The sequence below is a fragment of the Pinus tabuliformis genome, chromosome Q (assembly GCF_031772625.1).
Source record: "Pinus tabuliformis cultivar Carrire ecotype Pingquan chromosome Q, CPIR1, whole genome shotgun sequence".
NCBI classification, from domain to species: Eukaryota; Viridiplantae; Streptophyta; class Pinopsida; order Pinales; family Pinaceae; genus Pinus; species Pinus tabuliformis.
Window position 1 is genome coordinate 137,452,292 of NC_142296.1, and position 21,927 is coordinate 137,474,218.

Below are 21,927 nucleotides of genomic sequence, written 5' to 3' on the forward strand. Positions count from 1 at the left end.
TTTTTCGACCAAGGTATTCTTTTTGTCGCAAAATATTTCCGATTACAGATTTGATGTGGGTTTTGTGATATCTCAACTAGGTAGTCGTCAGAGTTTTCTGGGTGCATCGTTTTCCGTACCTCGATTTTCGAGTCAGCGTATTTGAATTGTGTTTCCAGCCCCTGTCAAATTTTGTCCAGATCAGCCGGCATCTACATTGAAATCCGTGCCAGACTCATTTGTTGTTTTTCATGTCTTGGGAAACGTGGAGATGGCCTCGCTAACCAATCTGATGTTGAAAGGCAATCAGCGCTTTAATGGCACCAATTATAATATCTGGAAACAAAGAATGTTGACCATTTTTGAATATAGGCGTCTTGACCAGCTCGTTTTGGGAAAAGAGCTCAGTCCTGGTATATCTGGTACAGATCAAGATAAGTTTGATAATCGAAATCGAGAGGTTGTTATGCTTCTCAAACTCTCTGTGACTGATGATCAGTTACCACAAATTCCTTCCGGCAAGATAGCTGCCGAAATCTGGCAACAATTGAAGGAATTGCACGAGACATCCGACAAGAGCAGAGCTTTCTTTCTAAAAACTCAGTTGTTCTCCATCATGATGGACGAACATATGTCTTTACAGGGACATCTTAACAAGATTAAAGACATTTGAGATCAACTCAAAGCCATTGGTCAGGACATGGAGGAAGAAGATATGGTAGTCATCACTCTGAAAAGTCTACCAAAACCTTATGAGCACTTCATAGAAACACTCAACATTACCTCCACTAATGTTGATCTGAAGTTTCCGGAGTTATGCACCAAACTCATGCAGCAGGATCGTTGGAAACAGCAGTTTGGTATTGGTGCTTCATCAGCCTCCTCGAAAAATGCTTTCGCTGCCAAATATCAGTCCTCTCAGTCCTTTCAGCAAAAAAGGCTCTTCTCAGCCTTTTGATCCTGCTAGGAAGAAAAATGTGTAGTGTAATTACTATCACAAGTTCGGCCACATGAAGAAAGATTGCCGACAGAGGGTTGCTTCTGAACAAAAGAAACAAGGAGGGTCTCATCAGATAGCGAATGTTGCAGAACATTCCGAGCAGACGGAATCTGCCTTTTATGCCTTTATGGCTAAAAGGTCCTCAGATCATGTCATGTCTTCTACTTGGTACATTGACTCTGGTGCATCACGTCATTTCTCTCACAGGCGTGACTAATTTATTGACTTCTCATCTTTCAGTCATTTTGTGGTATTCGGTGGAGGTGAGGAGTACACAGTGGTTAGCAGAGGTACAGTTCAAATCCAGTCTGGTGGGCACACACTCATCTTCCTGAATGTGTACTATGTTCCTGGTATGGATATTAATCTGCTGTCTGTCAGCCAGATTATGAGGAACTCTCCTCAGCTCGATGTAGTGTTCAGTGCACACAAATGCTCCATTATTGACAGGGAAACTCGTCTTATGGTTGTTGTTGGCCTAGAAGACCATGGCCTATATAGGCTTCCTAACACTGGTGATTCTCCAGAAGTGGCTCTAGCAACCTGTGTTTCTCCCATCAGCACTCTGTGGCATCAGAGATATGGGAATCTAAACATTCAGTATCTCTCTCAGCTATCTCGAGAGGGACTAGTGTCAGTGTTACCTGATATTCAGACTCAGCAGTTGGGAGTCTGTGGCGCCTGTCAAGCTGGCAAGCAACATCAGTGTTCATTCAAGGATGGAGAATCTTGGCGTGCATCTAAAGTGCTCCAATTAATTCATGCTAATATTTGTGGTCCTATGAATACATCTTCTGTTACTGGTTGCAAATATTTTTTGATTATTGTAGATGATTTCAGTAGAAAAATATGGGTGTACTTTCTAAAAAATAAATCTGATGTATTTAGTATCTTTCAGAATTTTAAGTCCTTAGTTGAAAAATAGTCTGGCTGTAATATCATAACTCTTAGGAAATATAATGGGGGGGACTTTTGTTCTTCTGCTTTCTCCAACTTTTGTGATACCCATGGCATCAAATGCCAGTTAACTACACCCTACACTACTCAGCAGAATAGTGTTGTCTAACGTCGCAAACATACGGTTGTTGAAATGGCTCGTTCCATGTTACAACACAGGGGTGTTCCGAACAAATTTTGGGCTGAAGCAGTGTTTACTGCTGTCTATCTTCTTAACCGATCACCTACTCAGGCTATTAACGGGAAGACTCCAGAAGAGGTTTGGTCTGGCCGTAAGCCTAGGATCAGTCACCTCAAAGTGTTTGGCTCGGTTGCATATGTTTGGATTCCAGTTGCTAAGTGCTCTAAGTTGGATTCCAAAAGCTAGAAACTCATGATGACAAGGTACAGTGATCACCACAAGGCCTATAGGCTGATAGATATAGACATTGGTCGTCTTAGCTTCAGTCGAGACGTAGTATTTGATGAAGACAGAGGGTTCTTTCAGTCTCCTTCTTTTGAGCAGTGTTCTGAGGATCCGCTTCACAGTGTTCTTCTTCCGTTAGGTCCACCTGATGGGAGGGATAATGCAGCATCAGTATTTGATGATGCACTACCTGACCTTCCTCCGGAAAATAATCCTCCTCTTGTTGTTCCTATTGTTCCTGAGCCTCCTCCATCTACTCCTGATATTGGTTCTTCTACTCTCTGGCCTAAATGGTGGGCTAAAACTATTGGTGATCTCCGAGATAATGAGCTCCTTGAAGGTAGAACTTCCAGAAATAAGAGCAAACAGCAGCCTACCGTAAATTTTGCTCTTATGGCTAAGTTACACAGTGTTTTTGAGCCTCAAACCTATTCAGAGGCTAAGGGTATACCTGAGTGGGAACAAGCTATGGAAGCTGAATTCCAGAGTCTTCAAAAGAATCACTTGGACCCTTTCTGATCTTCCTACAGAGAAGAAGCCCATTAGCTGCAAAGGTGTATAAAGTGAAATACAAAGCTAACAAAACCCTAGACAAGTATAAGGCTCGCCTTAGTGCTCTAGGGTTCTCACAGAAGGAAGGCATAGACTATGAGGAGACCTTTGCTCCTACAGCCAAGATGAGTACCATATGGCTTGTCCTTGCCATAGCAGCTCAGTTCAATTGGAAAGTCCATCAGATGGATGTAAGGAGTGCTTTTTTGAATGGTGACTTACAGGAAGAAGTCTACATGACGCAGCCTCCAAGATTCAAGGTTGCCAGTCAAGAACAGAAAGTTTGTAGATTAGTCAAAGCACTCTATGGTCTGAAACAAGCCCCTCGAGCTTGGCACATGAAAATTGACAAGAACCTAACAAATCATGGCTTTCAGCAGAGTCCATCTGATGCAAACCTGTATATCAAACATACTGGTGATGATATTCTGTTTGTGGTTGTCTATGTGGATGATCTTATCATGACTGGCAGTTCAGCACATTTGATCCATGGGATCAAACAAGATTTGTGCAGCACTTTTGATATCACAGATTTGGGACTTCTTCATTACTGTTTGGGGGTTGAACTCTGGCAGACTGAGAACAACATTTTTCTCTCTCAGTCCAAGTATGCCAGAAATCTTGTGGACAGGTTCAAAAAGCAGGATTGCAAACCTGCCACGACTCCTGTGGAACGAGGGCTCAAACTTTCAGCTCATTCACCCTCACCACTTGTGGATGAAACTTTATTCAGGCAATTAGTGGGCAGCCTCATCTACCTTACTGCCACTAGACCTGATATCAGTTTTGCAGTGAGCTACATTTCACGCTTCATGTCAGCCCCTAAGGCTAATCATTGGATAGCAGCAAAGCGTCTGCTGCGTTATGTAAGAGCAGTCCTGATTATGGACTTCTGTACACTCGGAGTTCAGATCCTACACTCAGTGGTTACACAGATTCAGACTGGGCTAGTTCAGTTGATGACCGTAAATCTACAGTTGGGTATGTGTTTAGTCTGGGATCCGGCGCTGTCACATGGACTAGTAAGAAGCAGCAGGTAGTGGCTCTCTCCTCGACAGAAGCAGAGTATCGGGGAGCAGTTAAGGCATCTTGTGAGGCAGTTTGGCTTCGATGCATGCTTGCGGATATGCATGTTTCCCAGGCAGGTCCTACTCCCTTGTTCTGTGATAATCAGGGAGTGCTCAAACTCGCCAAGAATCCAGTCTTCCATGAACGAACAAAGAATGTGGAAACCCATTGTCACTACATTCGATAGCTTGTTGAAGACGGATCCATTCAGTTGTTGTACGTTCCCACAACGGAGCAGCCAGCAGACATCTTCACCAAGCCTCTTGGTCCTGATAAGTTTATAAAACTCAGAGGGTCTATAGGTGTTGTAAATAGATTGAGCATTAAGGGAGGGTATTAGAATAATGTTATTTTAGTGTTTAATGCTCATCTGTGATTGTAATTAGCAGTTTCTTCTTAGAAACTTGTTGTTTCTATATTCTTAGTAGAAACTTGTTGTTTCTACTTTCTTAGTAGAAACTTGTTGTTTCTGTAAATACAGTTGTAATATTTATTGAGCTTCATTGCTCATTGTAAATCAATTCAATTCATTCATTGATTATAGGGACTTAATCTCGGTTGTTGATTTATCAACGAGAAAAGTATAAGAGGAGGCTTCAGGGTCACTTGGAGAATACACTGAGGGAGACCAGTCAGTTCAATTTCTGGAGCGGGCTTAGCTGAGAAATTGAACCAGTGGTCTGGAAAGCAGTCAAGAGGCAGCAAGTACGGAATAGAGAGACGGGAGATAAGCACAAAGACAGAAGAGGCAGACGTTGGGCCAGAGGAAGCCACGCAGAGGCAGCAGAGACTGCGCAGAGCTAGCAAGGCCTGCGTCATCCACGCAGAGGCTGTAGGAGTGACACAGGAGGCCAGAGATGTTGCGCAGAGCCTGAGTAGGTTGACGCAGAGGGTTTCAGGCTGACGCAGAGGTCAGTAGGGCCTACACCAGGTTCAGAAGAAATGCTGGGAAATTTATCTATTTGTGGGTAAGCCAGTTTGGCGCCCTGTTGTACTAGAAAATTGCTGAATAATAAAATCCTCCCTTGTTGCTCTGGTTTTCCCACATTGGGTTTTTCCGCGGACATTAGTCCAAAATAACTATGTCAATGTGTTGATTCTTGTGCATATGTTTGTTTCTATATTACAGTGTGATATCTGCAGCAATATATATTTTAATGTTTGTTGAAGTAATATCATGAATAACTTATGGTGAAATAAGTAGGAAAAGTAAATCAGTGGCTGCAGCGATAAAATTTTCACATACTTGTGATGTTTCTTATTATTACGATTCTTTATATCTTGTTTCTTTAGTTCATCAAGCAATTACCAAAAGCAACAGTGCATAAAACAAAGAACACAAGATGTAGGCACATGCCAAGGCAAAACCCCCCTCAAGGGGAAAACCCAGTCAAAGTAATTCTTCCTTTCCATAGTATTCTTTGAGACTCTTCACCCTAAACCAAGAGCAGACCTTCCCTCCACACCAAGTCAGCCTCCAAAAAGATTGGCCTCTTCCCAGCAACTTTGACTATGCAGAAGCTAACAACGTCCTGCAACAGTTCAACTTGGAAGACTTCGATCTCCCAATCTAGAGCACGAAACAGAGAGAGACCACCACCAAAATTTCGACTTTCTTTGACTCCTTCGACTCGCCCAAACTCGCATTCATTTCGGCTTCCTGGCAACAGACTTTCCCAACTAACCACTTCGCACTTCTGCCCAACAACAGGATTTTCGCACTTCTTCCCAGTAGAGAGAATATGAACTTGATGAGAACTGATGCTCCAAATGAATCCGATGTCCTTAATTTTATAGGCTTCTTGTGGGGTTGAATGGGTCCTTAGGCCAACTTGATCTTCTCTTAGGCCAACATGGTGTGGAGGTTGCATAATTCATATTTGACTCAATACTTGACCTTTTTACATGATCCAAAAGCCCAAGAAGGGTCTCCTTAAATATACAATAATTCTATAGATTTGGAATAAATCCTAGAAGTTCTCAATGGGGACTTTGACCTAAAACATGGTGACCCAAGCATGAAACCCATGCTTTAATAAGTCAATAATAATAATAATAATAATAATAATTCTTTTCTTTATTCTTTTGACAAGTATATTACATAACGAATCAAGTACATTATTGAAGAACGAACATAATTACTTTTTCCAACACTCCCTCTTAGCTAGGGAGGTATTCATAATGTACATATACAATGGAAGATCTCAAACTACATGAACCATGAAGAACTTTAGGCACCACAATGTGATGGACTAAATTCTTGACCAGGGCAATCTATCCAACCAGTCACTCAACAATTTAAGCACTGCAATGCCATGGACTAGATTCCTGACCAGTGCAATCTATCCAACCAATCACTCAACAATTTAGGCACCGCAATGCCATGGACTAGATTCTTGACCAGGGAAATCTATCCAACCATTCACTCAACAATTTAGGCACCGCAATGCCATGGACTAGATTCCTGACCAGGGAAATCTATCCAGGTGGGACTAAGATGGACTCAAGCTTTCAGCCCCTCTAGGTACCATCAAGCTTACTTGCTAACCATCAACCCAAAAATCCAGGCATGTATCCAAAACAGAGCTCAATGATCTACACCACCTTTCCAACTTCTACACATCAACACAATGTGTCAGGCAGATGTCCTCTGAGGCAATGCTTCACCCACAAAACCTCAACACCCCTTGATCCAGCAGATCAAGAATGACCAATCTCTCCCAATCAAACTGATTGGTAACCAGCATGCTTTCCTTCGAGAGATTCACTTGTACAAACACGACCCCAATCAATAATATACTTTCACATGTACATAGACAAATACAAACCTCCGAGGTCTTTCAGACAACAGATGTTGCTTCTCAATTTTCCATAGTATGACTATCAACCGAATCTTTGACAGAAGATTCCTCAATCATACATTTTTCTTCCAACTTCATATGTAGCAAAATATTCTTCAATCGAATCTTGCTTTTCTTCTTTCAGCGGCACTTTCAGAATTCATTCTCCAATTTCCTTTTCTAGTTCATGGCCTTCACTCAGACTTACGATTGTTAGTCCTGGTCTAGTGCATGACACATGAAGCAGAGAATCATATTTGTCACTCCATCTCAACCAGGAAACACCTCTTTATATAGACTCCCTCTTAATCTTAGGGAATTCATGCTTCCTCTAGGAGATCAGCTTCTTCTTTTCGGTATTGGAGAATCTTTCGTGGCTTACAACCATTTCATCAAAGTTATCATCATCACCATCATGCTTATCACATCAATGAGCATCTTCACCTAGTTGAAGATTGTGTACCTGCACAACTTCAATAGCAAGTACAACCAAATCTACAAAAGCATGATGTTAGCCATATCAGAATCACGGAAGCATTTCAAATTTATTCATAACAGATACCCAAACTCAATTACAAACAAAAGACATATACTCTTCAACATCTTGCTAAGGACGTTGTCATACACCCTAGACTACTTCATAATAACTTTCATTCCATCTAGGGTTTCAATGTGTCTTTCAAAGGTATGACATACCTTACTCCAACATATAGCAAACCCTAGAAACAATTCACACAAATATAGATCTACAAAACATCTAACAATCTTTCAAAGTACATATGTTAGATTTCACACTAGGGATTCATACAAATCCTAGATTTCATACAACAGAATCAATCAAAGTCAATCACGGCTTAGTCATTAACCTGACCAGCGTCCACCAAGGTTAGTTCCAACACCTAGATTTTCAATCAACCATCAAACAGTCACTAACATGACCAACTAATACTAGGTTAGTTTGCAAACCCTAGATTTCCGAGCAATCAACAGATTCAAACAATCTCTTCACAAATCTCAAATTATCATATAATCATCATATATCAAAGATTACTACTTCAACTAAGGTTCAACTCCAAAACCCTAGAATTCCATAATCTCAATAATCATTAAATACATAGATCTCAAATTGTTACATTTCACACTAGATAATGTCACTACTAGGATTTAACTTCAAAACCCTAGATTTTCATTTTCAACAATCATCAAATTGATATATCACACATACTATACAATTTTAACTTCACTAGGGTTTAGCTATAACACCCTAGATTTCCAAATATCATCATCCTAGAATCTCAGATGAGGACTTTCATTGAATCCTAACACTCTTGACCATCAATGACTAGGTCAACACATATCTAGGAAATCATAACCATACATAAGCATATCATATGTCCAATCATAAATACATTTGACCTAGACCAACCTAAGACTTCAACCAAAAGGATATATCCATATATATGCCTAGATTTTATCATCATGCAAATATATATCATATCATGTGTTAGTCAAACCCAACTTCTCAAATATCAATAAGAGTTAGACATTCAAACTTGATTACACTAGGGTTTGATCAGACAAACACACACATACCAAGGAAATCATTTCTAAGAAAATATAAGGGTCTTGCTCACACATTCCACCAAACCCCAATGAGGTAGGGTTCCAATGTAGAACACAGCAAACCCTACATTACCAAAACCTCAAAGGTTTTGGGATTTTAGACCTTATCATTCCATCCTAACAAGTTAGGATTTCTCGATCATACCAAAATCCCAGACATGACATCATCAATAAAAATTCAACTAGCATTTTACAATATCCGTAAGCAGCTTAGGATTTCAAACATTCATATTAGCATACCCTTCGGTTAGGGTTTTCCAAAACCTGTCTAGGGTTCTACATAGTCAATGATGAATATGAGTGGGGTGGGTAGATTTATCAAGAGATGAATCACCCAAACAAGAATCAGAAAGATACACTACAGCTAGTCATAACAAGGTTAGTAATAGATCATCAAATGAATAATCCTTTCAATCAATGTATTCAAAGCATACCTTTGTTTCTTTACTAACCTTGTCTTGAGAGATCCCTCTTCTTGTGAATGCTTTCCCTAATCAAGACAATAGAGAGATGATTAGTATTCAATATAATCAAAACTGAATGAGTACATGAACTCAAAACTAAAAAGACATGAAATACTTATCTTTGGGAGTAATTGGGAGTTCCCTCCAAAGCTTGAGGGAAACCTACAAAAACTTCCAAGTGTTGAGACCTATAGCAAACGCACCCCAAGAAGGTGGCAATCCTAATAGAGTAGTGTCCGGAACAATCTCATCGATGGCCAAGAGATCATCCCTGAGTCTAGCTATCTTCACAAAGAAGGTTGCCACAGTGTCTTCTTTAGTCATCTTCGTAGTTCTCAGCTCATTCATCAAGCTTGCTACTTGACCAATGTTCTTAATAGTGAACAACTTCGACAAGGCTTCATACATCTCCTAAGCATGATCGATGTTAGCTATGGATGGGACAAGATTGTTTTTTATCCCTTCTACCATCAAAGTCATAGCAACCAATTCTACATTCTTGAATTTCGCTTTGTCGGCATCACTCGCTTCTTCAGTAGGCTTCTTTACATTTCCTTTTACCAAATCCAGCACCTTGTTCCTCTCGAGGATTAGGTTGATCCTCTTCTTCCAGGATCTGAACTTGGATGCTCCTTCAAGTTTATTCTCACCCTTCATTTAGTTAGACATCTTCCTTGAGTCTAATAGATTCCTTCCTTGAGATAGTGCCTATGAATAGATCTGCCTTTTTATTCTTTCATCACCAAAGCTCCGATACCATGTTGGAAAATTAGAAAGACAGTAAAGATTTTCTTGATCTTGATAATTACTTGTGATGTTTCTTATTATTACAATTCTTTATATCTTCTTTCTTTATTTGATCAAGCAATTACCAAAAGCAGCAGTGCATAAAACAATGAACACAAGATGTAGGCACATGCCAGGGAAAAACCCCCCTCAAGGTGAAAACCCAGTGAAAGTAATCCTTCCTTTCAATAGTATTCTTTGAGACTCTTCACCCTAGACCAAGACCAGACCTTCCCTCCACACCAAGTCAGCCTCCAAAAGATTGGCCTCTTCCCAACAACTTCGACTATGCAGCAACTTGCAGCAGCTAACAGCGTCTGGCAGCAGTTCAACTTGGAAAACTTTGATCTCCCAATCCAGAGCACGAAACAGAGAGAAACCACCACCAAAATTTCAATTTTCCTTGATTCCTTAGACTCACCCAAACTCGCATTCACTTCAGCTTCCTAGCAACAAACTTTCCTAGCTACCTACTTCGCACTTCTGCCCAACAACAGGATTTTTTCACTTCTTCCCAATAGAGAGAATTCGAACTTGATGAGAAGTGATGCTCCAAATGAATTCGATGTCCCTCCTTGACCAAGGCTTCTTGTGGGGTCAAATGGGTCCTTATGCTGACTTGATCTTCTCTTAGGCTGACATGGTGTGGAGGTTGCATAATTCATATTTGACTCAATACTTGACCTTTTTACATAATTCAAAAGTCTAAGAAGAGTCTCTTTAAATGTACAATAATTCTATAGACTCAAATAAATCCTAGAAGTCCTCAGTGGGGAATTTGACCTAAAACATGGTGACCCAAGCATGAAACCCCTCATTTAATAAGTCACAATAATAATAATAAAAATTCTTTTCTTTATTCTTTTGACAAGTACATTACATAATGACTCAAGTGCATTATTGAAGACCGAACATAGTTACTTTTTCCAACAGTGTGGAGGTTACATAATTCATTTTTGACTAAAAAATAATTCTATTTACATCGTTCAAAAGCCCAAGAAGGGTCTCATAAAATATATAATGACTCTAATGGCTCTTTATTAATCGTAGGAGTCCACAATGGGGACTTTGACTAATAAAATAATGACCCAAGAATGAAACCCATGCTTTAATAAGTCATTGTAACAATAATAAAAATTCTTTTGACAAATACAATTTATGAAGACTGAACCTAGTTACATTTTTCAACACTTTGGTCCTTTGAACTTCTTGTATACTCCCTTCTTCTTATGATGAGTAGAGTAGGCATTAGAAGTGTTGTTTTCTTCATCCTCTTTTTTGTCACTGGCTAATGAGATGGGGGTTCTTCTTGATTGCATGCATTCCACATTTGTTCAAAGGTTAGTGTATCCTTCCAATTGCTAATTCCTTACGCAAAAGAGCTCCAAGACTTCAGTAGACCTAGTAGTGCAGCAATCACAAGTTCTTTCTTTGGTACAACTTCATCAATAGCATGGATTTCATCTCTTATTCTAGAGATCCTTATAAAATATGATGACACGGTATCATCTTTCATCATCTTTATTGTTCTTAGTTCATTTTTGAGACTAACTATTTGACCAATGTTCTTGATGGTGAACAACTTGGTGAGGGCTTCATATATTTCTTGTGCGGAGTCTATATTAAATACGTATGGGATTAGATTGTCCTTCACTCCATCTACTATTAAATTCATAGTCAAGATGTCATTTTCCCTGTACTTTTCCTTTCCTGCACCATTTGTAGGTTTCTTAACTTTTCCTTAAACAAAATTCAAATGTTTATGCTTAGCAAGAAGAAGATTTATCCTCTTCTTCCATGCCATGTCTTAGGTCCCTATAATACTAGTGTATCCCCCTTATTGTTATTGTTAGAGTAGCCCCCTATGGTTATTGTTGTGCCCTTACATTATTATTGTTATGTAGGCTCTGATTATATTGTCACCCCTTCGACTCCTATATATACCAAGGAGGTCTTATCATTTGTATCATCAAAGAATTGTTCATTTATGTAATGTAAAGGAGGTTCCCCCTCGAAGAGGATAATTTTTAAGTCGTTGATCTATCTTTTCTTCTTCTTTGTGAGCTAGTTGCATAACATTTGGTATCAGAGCTTTGGATTCTAGGGTTTTGCTGTTGCAAACAGGTCATCTTGGCATTTTCGCTATATTGTTTTTTCTACGAAGGTTCAGAAGCTGAAATCGTGACCACGTCGAGCCGAAATCTTGATAAACTTCTTGTAAAAAGTTCAGATCTTGGTTCGCTATATTTTCTAAGATATGGTCCGAAGAATTTAGGGTTTTTTCATTTTCTAAAATTCAGTCTCAAACAAGTGACCTTGGGAAAATCATCATAACTTCATCTACAAGCATCGGATTTGAATTTCGTAAAAAGCGACTAAAATTGCATGGACTGTAGATTTTCGTGTATCACTTTTAGAGACGAAGGCTAAAACAGTGACACGTGGCACTCCTTACAAGTTCGCTCTATTTAACCAGTCCATAATCAAGTAATTGTGGGAGATTTGGCATAACATTATCTTGAAGAATTCAATTTTGGTCTGACTTGTGGCGTTAGAAAGAAGACTCGGAGGGATACCACAAAACAGAATTTCAAATCTTGGAGATCCGAAATTACGAAAGTACAACAGTTTCAATATCGAGCTCCTAAAACGCAAGAAAATGTGTGTAATTTTTAAATTTTGAATAACTTATGTTTGAAAAATCAATTTGAAGTGATTCAAAGGGCATAGTGAAGCATAGATAACATTGTTTGATTCCAAAATGCCTTGCAACAAATGGGCACACCTAGTAAGTAACCAGAAAGATCTTTTATAGTGCATGAAGAAGAGGAAGAAATGTAGCATGATATATCAAAATTACGAGACCAAGTGCAACAAATTTCGCTCTCGCAAAAAGTAACAAAAAATGAATTGGAAGCCATGATGAAGGCATTAAGGATTGGATGGAAAGACTCTTGAGAGCCTGAGGAAAGGCCCGAGGATCCACTGCTTCTCTTCTACTCATATCGACCTAGGACATACCACAACTATCTCTGCAAGCATCCTTCTTGCAAAGATTCTTTTCCAAATACCAAGGATCTTACTACTAGGAATGGAATCTCTAACAATTTCTTTGTTCTTAACGCCCTGTATTCTCCCAAAGGCCCATAGAAATATGTCTCAGGTGCCCTCCCTCCTGTGAGAGCCACCTGGGTAAAGATACCCAGTAGAATGGCCACTAAGCTACCTCTTCACAAATACGTGCAACAGGTTAGCTTGCCTTCAAGCTGAAATCAAACGGTCGGGGGATCTTCAGTAGTGAAAGAGCTAGGAGTATCAATAACACTTCCGGTCCCAACCTTGGCATTATCCACTCCGAAGAGCGCGCCTGTTTCTATTGAATGTATGGTTGCAAAAATGCTAGAGATCGGTATAATTCAACCTAGTCAAAGTTCTTTCTCTGCTCCTATAGTAGTGGTGCACAAGAAGGATGGATCATGGCATATGTGTCCAGATTATAGGGAGCTCAACAAGCTCACTATTAAAGATAAATTTCTCATTCTTGTCATTGATGAATTATTGGATGAATTACATGGAGCAATTTACTTCACCAAGTTGGATCTTCATTTAGGATATCATCAAATTAGAATGAAGACTGAAGACATTCTGAAAAAAACATTCATAACCCATGAGAGTCATTATGAATTTTACTAATGCACCTTCCACATTTCAAGGTTTGATGAATTCCATTTTCAAACCCTTCCTTAGAAAATTTGTGTTAGTATTTTTTGATGATATACTAATCTACAGCAAGTCTTGGAAGGATCATGTTCAACATGTTGACAGGGTGCTCAAACTATTGGAGGAGAAACAATTATATGCCAAAACCTCCAAATGTTTATTAGGAGTACAGGAGGCAGAATATTTGGGTCATATTGTATCTCATGAGGGTGTTAAGGTAAACTGTAAAAAAATTAAGCCATTAAGGAATGGAAAATCCCCACAACCATAAAGCATCTTCGAGGATTTTTTGGATTGACAGGGTATTATCACAAGTTTGTTAAGAATTATGGGAGAATAGCAGCACCTCTAACAACATTACTTTAGAAAGATGCATTTTCGTGGACTCTGGAAACAACTAAGGCCTTTGAACATCTTAGAGAGGCAATGTGCCAAGCACCGATCTTAGCTACGTCAAACTTCACAAAAACCTTCATTGTGGAATGTGATGCCTCGGGAAATGGAATTGGTGTTGTTTTAATGCAAGAAGGAAAACCCATTTCTTTTGAAAGTCGTCCAATCAAGGGAAAGTATTTACACAAACCTATTTATGAGAAAGAAATGTTGGCAATACTAAATGCACTAAAGCAATGGTGACCTTACCTAATGGGAAGGCACTTCAAGGTAGAAACAAATCATGATAGTCTTAAATACTTTTTGGAACATAGATTATCTTCAGAAGAGAAGCAAAAATGGTCACAAAGATGTTGAGTTAAGACGTTGAAATCATCTATAAAACAGAGAAGCAAAATGTTGTTGCAGATACACTCTCAAGAGAGGATGAGGATGTGGAAGCATTGCTTTGTGTCATTTCTATTATCCAACCTGATTGGATAACTGAAGCAAGGGATGAATGGAAGAATGACGAAGAGGTGTGGGCACTCATTCAAAAGTTGCAACAATATCCTAGTACATCTGAATCATTTAGCTAGAAAAATGATTCATTATGTTACAAAGATCGCTCATATATTTGTAAAAATTATCAACTCAAGCAAAAGATTCTTTTGGAATTGTACACCTCCCCCTTAGGAGGGCAAGAGGTGTGGGTACTCACTCAAAAGTTGCAACAAGATCCTAGTACATCTGATACATTTAGCTAGAAAAATGATTCATTATGGTACAAAGATCGCTTATATCTTTGTAAAAATTCCCAACTCAAGCAAAATATTCTTTTGGAATTGCACACCTCCCCCTTAGGAGGGCAAGAGGTGTGGGCACTCATTCAAAAGTTGCAACAAGATCCCAGTACATCTGATACATTTAACTGGAAAAATGATTCATTATGGTAAAAAGATTTCTTATATCTTTGTAAAAATTCCCAACTCAAGCAAAAGATTCTTTGGAATTGCACACCTCCCCCTTAGGAGGGCACTCGGGATTTTTAAAAACTTACCACAAGCTCAAGAAGGAATATTTTTGGGATGGCCTAATCTAGTATTCAGATGTTTGTGGAAGAATGTTTGGTTCGCCAACAAAATAAAGTTGAGACAATTAAGACCTTGAGTTGTTACAAACTCTAGCCATTCCAAGTCAGTGTTGGGAGGAGGTCTTAATGGATTTTATCACAGGTTTACCCAAGTCTGAAGGAAAGAGTGTCATCATAGTGGTAGTTGATAAACTTACCAAATATGCACACTTTTGTGCATTATCTCATCCTTTTAAAGCCAGTACAGTTGCTACTGCATTTATGGAAACAATTCAAAAGCTACATGGAAACCCAAAGATTATTGTAAGTAACGGAGATCCCATTTTCACTGGAAATTTTTGGACAGAATTATTTTCTTGTCTTGGTACTCAATTAGCTCATAGCTCATTTTATAATCCTCAATCTGACAGGAAATCTAAGATAGTGAACAAATGTTTGGAAGGATATCTTTGTTGATTTATATCTTATAAACAAACACAATGGGTCAAGTGCTTATCTCTAGCTGAATGGTGGTATAACACTTCCTTCTATGCTGCAGCAAAAATGACCCCATTTATGGCACTTTATGGATATCATCCACCATCCATCACATCATCTTTAAGAGAAAATTCTAACGTTCAAGCAGTTGAAGATCACATCAAGCATCAACAAGAAGTTCTCCAACTCTTAAAGGATAACCTCACTCTAGCGCAAAATCGAATGACATAGGAAAATCAACATCGCAATGAAAGAAGATTTGATGTAGGCGACTAGGTTTTTTACGGCTACAACCATACAAAGAAATATCCCCCAAGCAAGCTAAGAAAGATAATAAATTATCACCCAAGTATTATGGTTCTTACAAGGTGTTGCAAAAGATTGGTTCTATGGCATAAAATTGGAGTTGCCTGCATCTTCCCGAGCACACCCAGTTTTCCATGTTTCATGCTTCAAGAAGTTTATAGGTGACAAGATTCTAGTTCAAACAGTGTTTCCATAACTTGACGAAGAAGGAAAAAGTCATATTTAAGCTTGAAGTAGTCACGGAAACAAGAACCCACAGTTACGGATCGATTAATTTCAGAGTATGTCATTAAGTGGAAGAACTTACCCACTGAAGATTCCACATGGGAGGATGAGAATTCTATACAAAAGCATCTGAAACTACTCAAGCGTTGAGTACAACACTTTTTTGAAGGAGAGAGGCATGTTAGGTCCCTATAAGGCTAGTGTATCCGCCTTATTGTTATTGTTAGTGTAGCCCCCTATGGTTATTGTTGTGCCCATGTATTTCCCAAGTTGTTATTGTTCTGCCCCCATAGAAGCCCACTATTGTTATTGTTGTGCCCTTACATTACTATTGTTATGTAGGCTTTGATTATATTGTGACCACTTAGACTCATATATATACCAATAAGGTATTATCATTTGTATCATCCAAGAATTGTTCATTTATGTAATGTAAAAGAGGTTTCCCCCTCGAAGAGGATATTTTTTAAGTCATTGATCTATCTTTTCTTCTACTTTGTGATTTGGTTGCATAACACCCTGTAGTTGGAGACTTCAATGTCATGTCTTCTTTTCTTGATATAGATAGTAGACCTTCCTCTTCTTATATGATTCTTATCCTTTGACCCTTTCAGTAGATCCTCAAGTTTCCTTTCTTCCTTCCTTTTTTACCTTAGCACTGACACCATGTTAGAAATCAGAAAGGCAAAAAGATTCTCTTATGTGGATAATTACTTGTGATATTCTTGTATTCCTAATATTTCTATTTATGTTTTTCTTTTATCTTATTTTCATCAAGCAATCATCAAATCAAAACATGAAGATCAACGACAGCAGATGTAGGCGAGTCGGTCAAGGCTAAAACCCCTCTCTAGAGGAAAACCCAGTCAAACTCTTCCACTAATCAAATTGAGATATACCAAGACCTTAGACCTGACAAAAAACTCCTCTCACTCTGCCAAGTCAGCCCTCAAATTGTCCTTCCAAACTCCAAAGGTCAAGTGCAACAATACTACATCAATACTGCATCAAAGACAGAATTTCAGCCAAGCTACTTCAGAATTTCGGCCCAGCTTCAATTCTACAATTTCAGCCCTCCTTCAGCTTTACCTCCTTCGCACTTGTGAGGCAAAGCGAGAGAGAATTCGATTTATTTTGCTTGACAAAGACTTCCTTCTCCTTCGCTATTCTTTCCTCCTTCCTTGAATTTCGCACCCTTTTACTACTTCCAGCTACTGCAGATCGAACTTCTTGCTTGATGCTCCAAATAAGGTCAAATTGCTGCCTTCATATAGTGAATCTTTGAGGTCGAATTACCTTGATAAGGCCGACTTATCTTTGTTTGAGGCCGACTTGGTGGAGGAGGCCTAAATGACCTATTTGACATTGAATTAAATTTCTTGCTTGACTCAAGAAGCCCTAGAAGGGTCTATTACATTATGACAAGGACAAGGACTATTGACACAAACCCTAGAAGCCTGGAATGGAGACTTTGACCTATGAACCATCGACCCAAGCATGAAACTCATGCTTTAATAAGTCAATAATAAAATTTCTTTTTCTTTCTTTTGACAAATACATTACATCATGACTCAAATACAATTATGAAGACCAACACTAGTTACATTTTTCAGCAGTTAGAACTTCAACTAAGCAATTACAATTACTATAATTTATGACCCTCTACAATAGTTATGACCTCAAGACTCGTCAAAATTAATTTAGGACCCTCTTACATGTTGGATTTCCCACATCTTAGTGAATTGGCATATGTCCACTACAATCTTCAACTGTGACAAGGCAGCTGGATAAGGTCCCTTATGTGGACACCATTTCCTTTGAAAATATTAACATATTCTCTGAGCGGAGGGTGGAGTACAAGGCACCTATTATGGAGAAGGCACCTGCATGGTTAGAGAAGGAGGTGCAGCTGAATGATATAAGAAATTCTACTGACAAAAAAGCCATGACCTTTTACACAAAAGGGTAAGAGGGAATTGATATTGGATAACTAGCTGCTAGATTTGTCATTGTATATGCCTCGTGATTATAAGGTACATTTTTTATATATTTGATGTCATTTTGTATTAGCTGTCCACTTTTGAGTCCTTGATTGGACCGCTATCAAGGTTTAGTATTGACTTTGATGTATAACTTTTTATTTGGCATCCACTACATCACATATTTTAGTGTTTTTTCAATATTTATCTGCCAATGTGTTTATTTGATGTTGTTGTTGGTTTCTGTGATTAGAACAGTGAAGACAATGAATTTATTTTGTATTTTTTATGCCTGTCGTGGTTTAGCAATTTTTTTGACTGATGTTGCCAAGAACTTGTATTCTGGACCTTCACCAATTTTTTTGCCAATGCCAATTTTTTCCACAATGATCAAAACATTGCAGCTTGGCCTTTCTGAAACCTTTCCATCAGACAAAAAAAAGATGTTTTTAATACACTAAGAAAACATTTTCTAGTCACACAAGGATCAAGATAGAAGCAATAGAAGGACATACAGGCAAGCAATGTTGTTCCATGCTTCCCCATTATCTGGATCAAGCTGCACAGCATGAGTAAACCCATCTATGGCTTTATCAAAGTCTCTTGCCTGCAGGATCCAGAATAAAAGATTGAAAATAAATCTTTGACACCAATAAACATTAGTTAGTAAAATCTGAAAAGAAAAGCATATTCTCTATTTGTGCTTCATCTCAGTTTAATTGATCATGTGCAACATTTACAACTTGAATTACAGTAAAATAGACAAACTGCTAAAGAGAATTGTTAATTTACCTTTAAAGCTGCTGAACCAAGTGCAAACCATCCATCTGGATGGAGGGAATTTAACGCGAGCGCAGCTTCCCTGCATTAACCCCTGAGTTCAACACCTGACTAAAAATATCCCAAAAGTAACTTTATTTGGCATAGAGAGACACTTTCAAAAAGAATTGAACAAGAAAATCTTTTCACTTGACACCAAAGGAAAAAAAACTAAAATCTGTAAAGAGTGTATAGATTCAAAATACAAACCAGTGACTTTGAGACTTTTTATACGCCCCTCTATTATATGCACTTCTTGCCAATGATCGCTGTCAACAGTTATGCATAATTTTGATAGATATATTTAAGTGCTAAAATATAGAATTTTCAATCAGGCATTTAAAAGCATTCAAATATAAAACTTAACAGAGAAGCCTTAGTGAGCCTAAATCAAACCTCTGCACGAGCAAAATGGTTGCCAGAAACTTCCAAAGCTTTGATGTAATTATCATCATTAAGTGTAACATCTCCCAGCGAGCACCTTCAACAGAAGGGCAAGTTATAAGAAAAAATGTTAAATTATAATGCAAAGAAATTCATAATACTATTGGACATATTTTCCAGATGCAACACTCTACACATGGTTTAGAGTCTAGACTCTAGAGATGTTCACATTAAAGATGATCCAAAAGAGATATACTATGAGCCTATCAGATTATCAGATTATCAGAACAGGTCTGCATATAAATGTAGATATCAGTCCTTTTTGCATAGTCTGACTGTGAGACGTTTTTGACCTTTTCTGGCAATATTTTCCAGTCGATTTTGCCTGAAATCTGGCAGGGATTTCTTGGTATGGTAAGTTGAGCTCCATTATTTGCACATTTCAAATGTTCCAAGGGTTTTTGAGGACATTGAATCCATTTATGCATTCAAAAACGCATTTTAAACAACAAACCTACACAATCTTGCAAAAAAAATCTATCAATGGATTCTGGCAAAAAAATTAAAAGCATCTAATGGTTAGACTGCTCCGCCATTTTTAATTCTGTTTACAAAGAATTCTCTATATTTTCATTAAATTGCATTTAAACATGAACTCGAGCGCAACCAAGTCAAACACAAAAGGTATTCTGAATCCAAAAGGCCATTAAAACGCAAAAGTGGAATAAACACGAAAATATCAGTAACAATGTTTAAATCTCTTTTGCTTATCTCTTTAATCTGGTAAATTATGGAGAATCGAATTCTTGAAATATTACAAGCTTGAACTTTCATAGATGTGAACAAACCTTATTTACTTTTTACTCTTCTAAGCCAGCTAGATCATGATATTAGGACTGATTTATCTGGGGATGCATCCTTGTAGGTCGGATCACACCCCCTACATACCCTAAGTCTTTGAGGACAGGGATTCTAACAATGACTGAAATGTGTGTGCAGACTACCCTAAGTACTGGGGTAGCCTGTTGAAATTCTATGACAAGTACAGTAGAATACAATTTTCTGCCAGATAATTACTTCTTAATGATTTTTCACACAGTATTTACCCTGGAAAACCCAACCTTGGGAGTAAACCCAACCTTGGGAGAAAACCCAACAACTTTTCTTAGGGGAAATTATTCTTCAGCAAGGTTTACAAATCAGCAATTTGTCTAGAAATTTTTGCCAATATCCAAGTCAAAATACCAGTCAAACCTGGTCAAATTCAGTAGCTGATCAATGCTGGTCAAAACCAGTCAAAAGTCAACTCTGGTCAAAACGTCAAACTGCAGTCAACAGTATGCGGTCAAATCTGTCAACACCCTGCGGTCAAATCCAGTCAAATCTTTGCAGTCAACTTCGATCAATTTGCTGCAGTCAGACTTGGTTGATTAGTCACACGTGCAGCCTCAAGAATGCTGGTCAAACTCGGTGATAAAAAGAAAGAAAGACCTGCCCTTCGTTGCTCTCCAAGTGAGGTGTCTTAACATCTTATTTATACACATCCAAGGGGTGTGACAACCCAAGGGACATGTCCCTTCACTGGCTGGCCAACCTGACTTCTCCTGGGCCAACTTGAAGACCCTCAAGTCATGCGAGAATACCTCCTGATGCTACATAAAAATTAACATATCCCTCATAAAGTCAAGGGATCTCACTGCACTCCAGGGACACTGTTGCCGCCTAAATCCACACCTGGGATTATTGTGGAGGAAGTCTTTAACTCCACTTGGTGCGGCCTTGGGGGCAAGTTGCAAGTAAGGGTTGTCACCCAACTCCCAGCTCTTCAGTCTAGACTAACACCTAGTGAAGCCAAGGGGGTTAGTCCCTAAAGAAGAAAACTAAGGCTTCATTAGTGTTGTGTTAAACAAGTTCTAGGAGTTAATATGATTTAAACCAATTTGCAATTCACCATTGACTAGGTAAACCATCACATGTGCTTCAAAATAAAGAATGATTTCGCAAGTACATATGCATATCATTCATGAGTCATGACAAAACATATATAAGTGTGTCAAACCAATGAATGAAATACTTGAGCAATGTAAAGATATGAACAATAAAGAGACCAGTGCCAATACTCAAATAGATGCTTGCAAGAAAAAAAAAGTACTTGGAAATGAAAAGAATTGAAAGCAAAGTACTTTAAAAGGATAGCTCTGAAAGAAAAGATGCTTAAAACAAAAAACTTTGAAATGAGAATTGCAAGAAAACTTGTAAGGAGCAAATGATATCTCAATCAAGCACACGATGCAAATGTAAAGTGTCATGAATTGCCTCTTGGTTGATTTTAGAATTAGCTAGGTTGCCTCTTGAGTTAATGTAAATTAGAGAGAGAGATTGCACTTAATATAATGTGGAGCTTTTCCTCCAAACCTTTATCCTAGCAAAGATAAGGATAGTTGCAAGGAGACCCAACACGGGGAAGCTTAGCTTCAAAGAGTACCCACCTGATTTCACAAGTCAGCCCTCTCGCAAGCACATCCAACATTGGGTTTCCCCAACCTGATTTAGCAAGTCGAGTGTTTACCGTCTCCAAACTTTGAACAAGAGATGAGTGAAAAGGGGCCCTATTAAACTATACAACTAGTTAAGTTGGAGGTTAATTTCTCTAAATGCAAAAGAACTTCAAATCTAATAGAACTAGCATCTTAAAAGACTAAGTTGAACTGATTGTACAAATGAAATGAAAAGATTGCAATTAGTGTTAATCTGGTCTACTGTAATTTTAAATGACAAAATCAAACCACTTAATCAATCACATGAAGACCTTCCCCAAATGGGGAAGAGTGGGATGCCAAGGGGAAAAGTCCCCAAGCTCCCAAGAGAAAATGTCTC

General features: G+C 38.5%; 1 protein-coding gene across 3 annotated transcripts in view; it reads right to left on the reverse strand.

The window, feature by feature from the left end:
• LOC149218635 (uncharacterized) overlaps positions 1 to 21,927 on the reverse strand; it is a 339,705-nt gene that overhangs the window by 83,405 nt on the left and 234,373 nt on the right. For all 3 annotated transcript variants that reach the window (XM_089384105.1, XM_089384106.1, XM_089384104.1), the window contains exons 11-14: positions 19,063 to 19,147; positions 18,877 to 18,935; positions 18,640 to 18,709; positions 18,363 to 18,454 (exon numbers count right to left, since the gene is read on the reverse strand). In XM_089384105.1, coding sequence (XP_089240231.1) covers positions 18,363 to 18,454; positions 18,640 to 18,709; positions 18,877 to 18,935; positions 19,063 to 19,147 — 306 coding nt within the window. The remainder of the gene's footprint in view (positions 1 to 18,362; positions 18,455 to 18,639; positions 18,710 to 18,876; positions 18,936 to 19,062; positions 19,148 to 21,927) is intronic.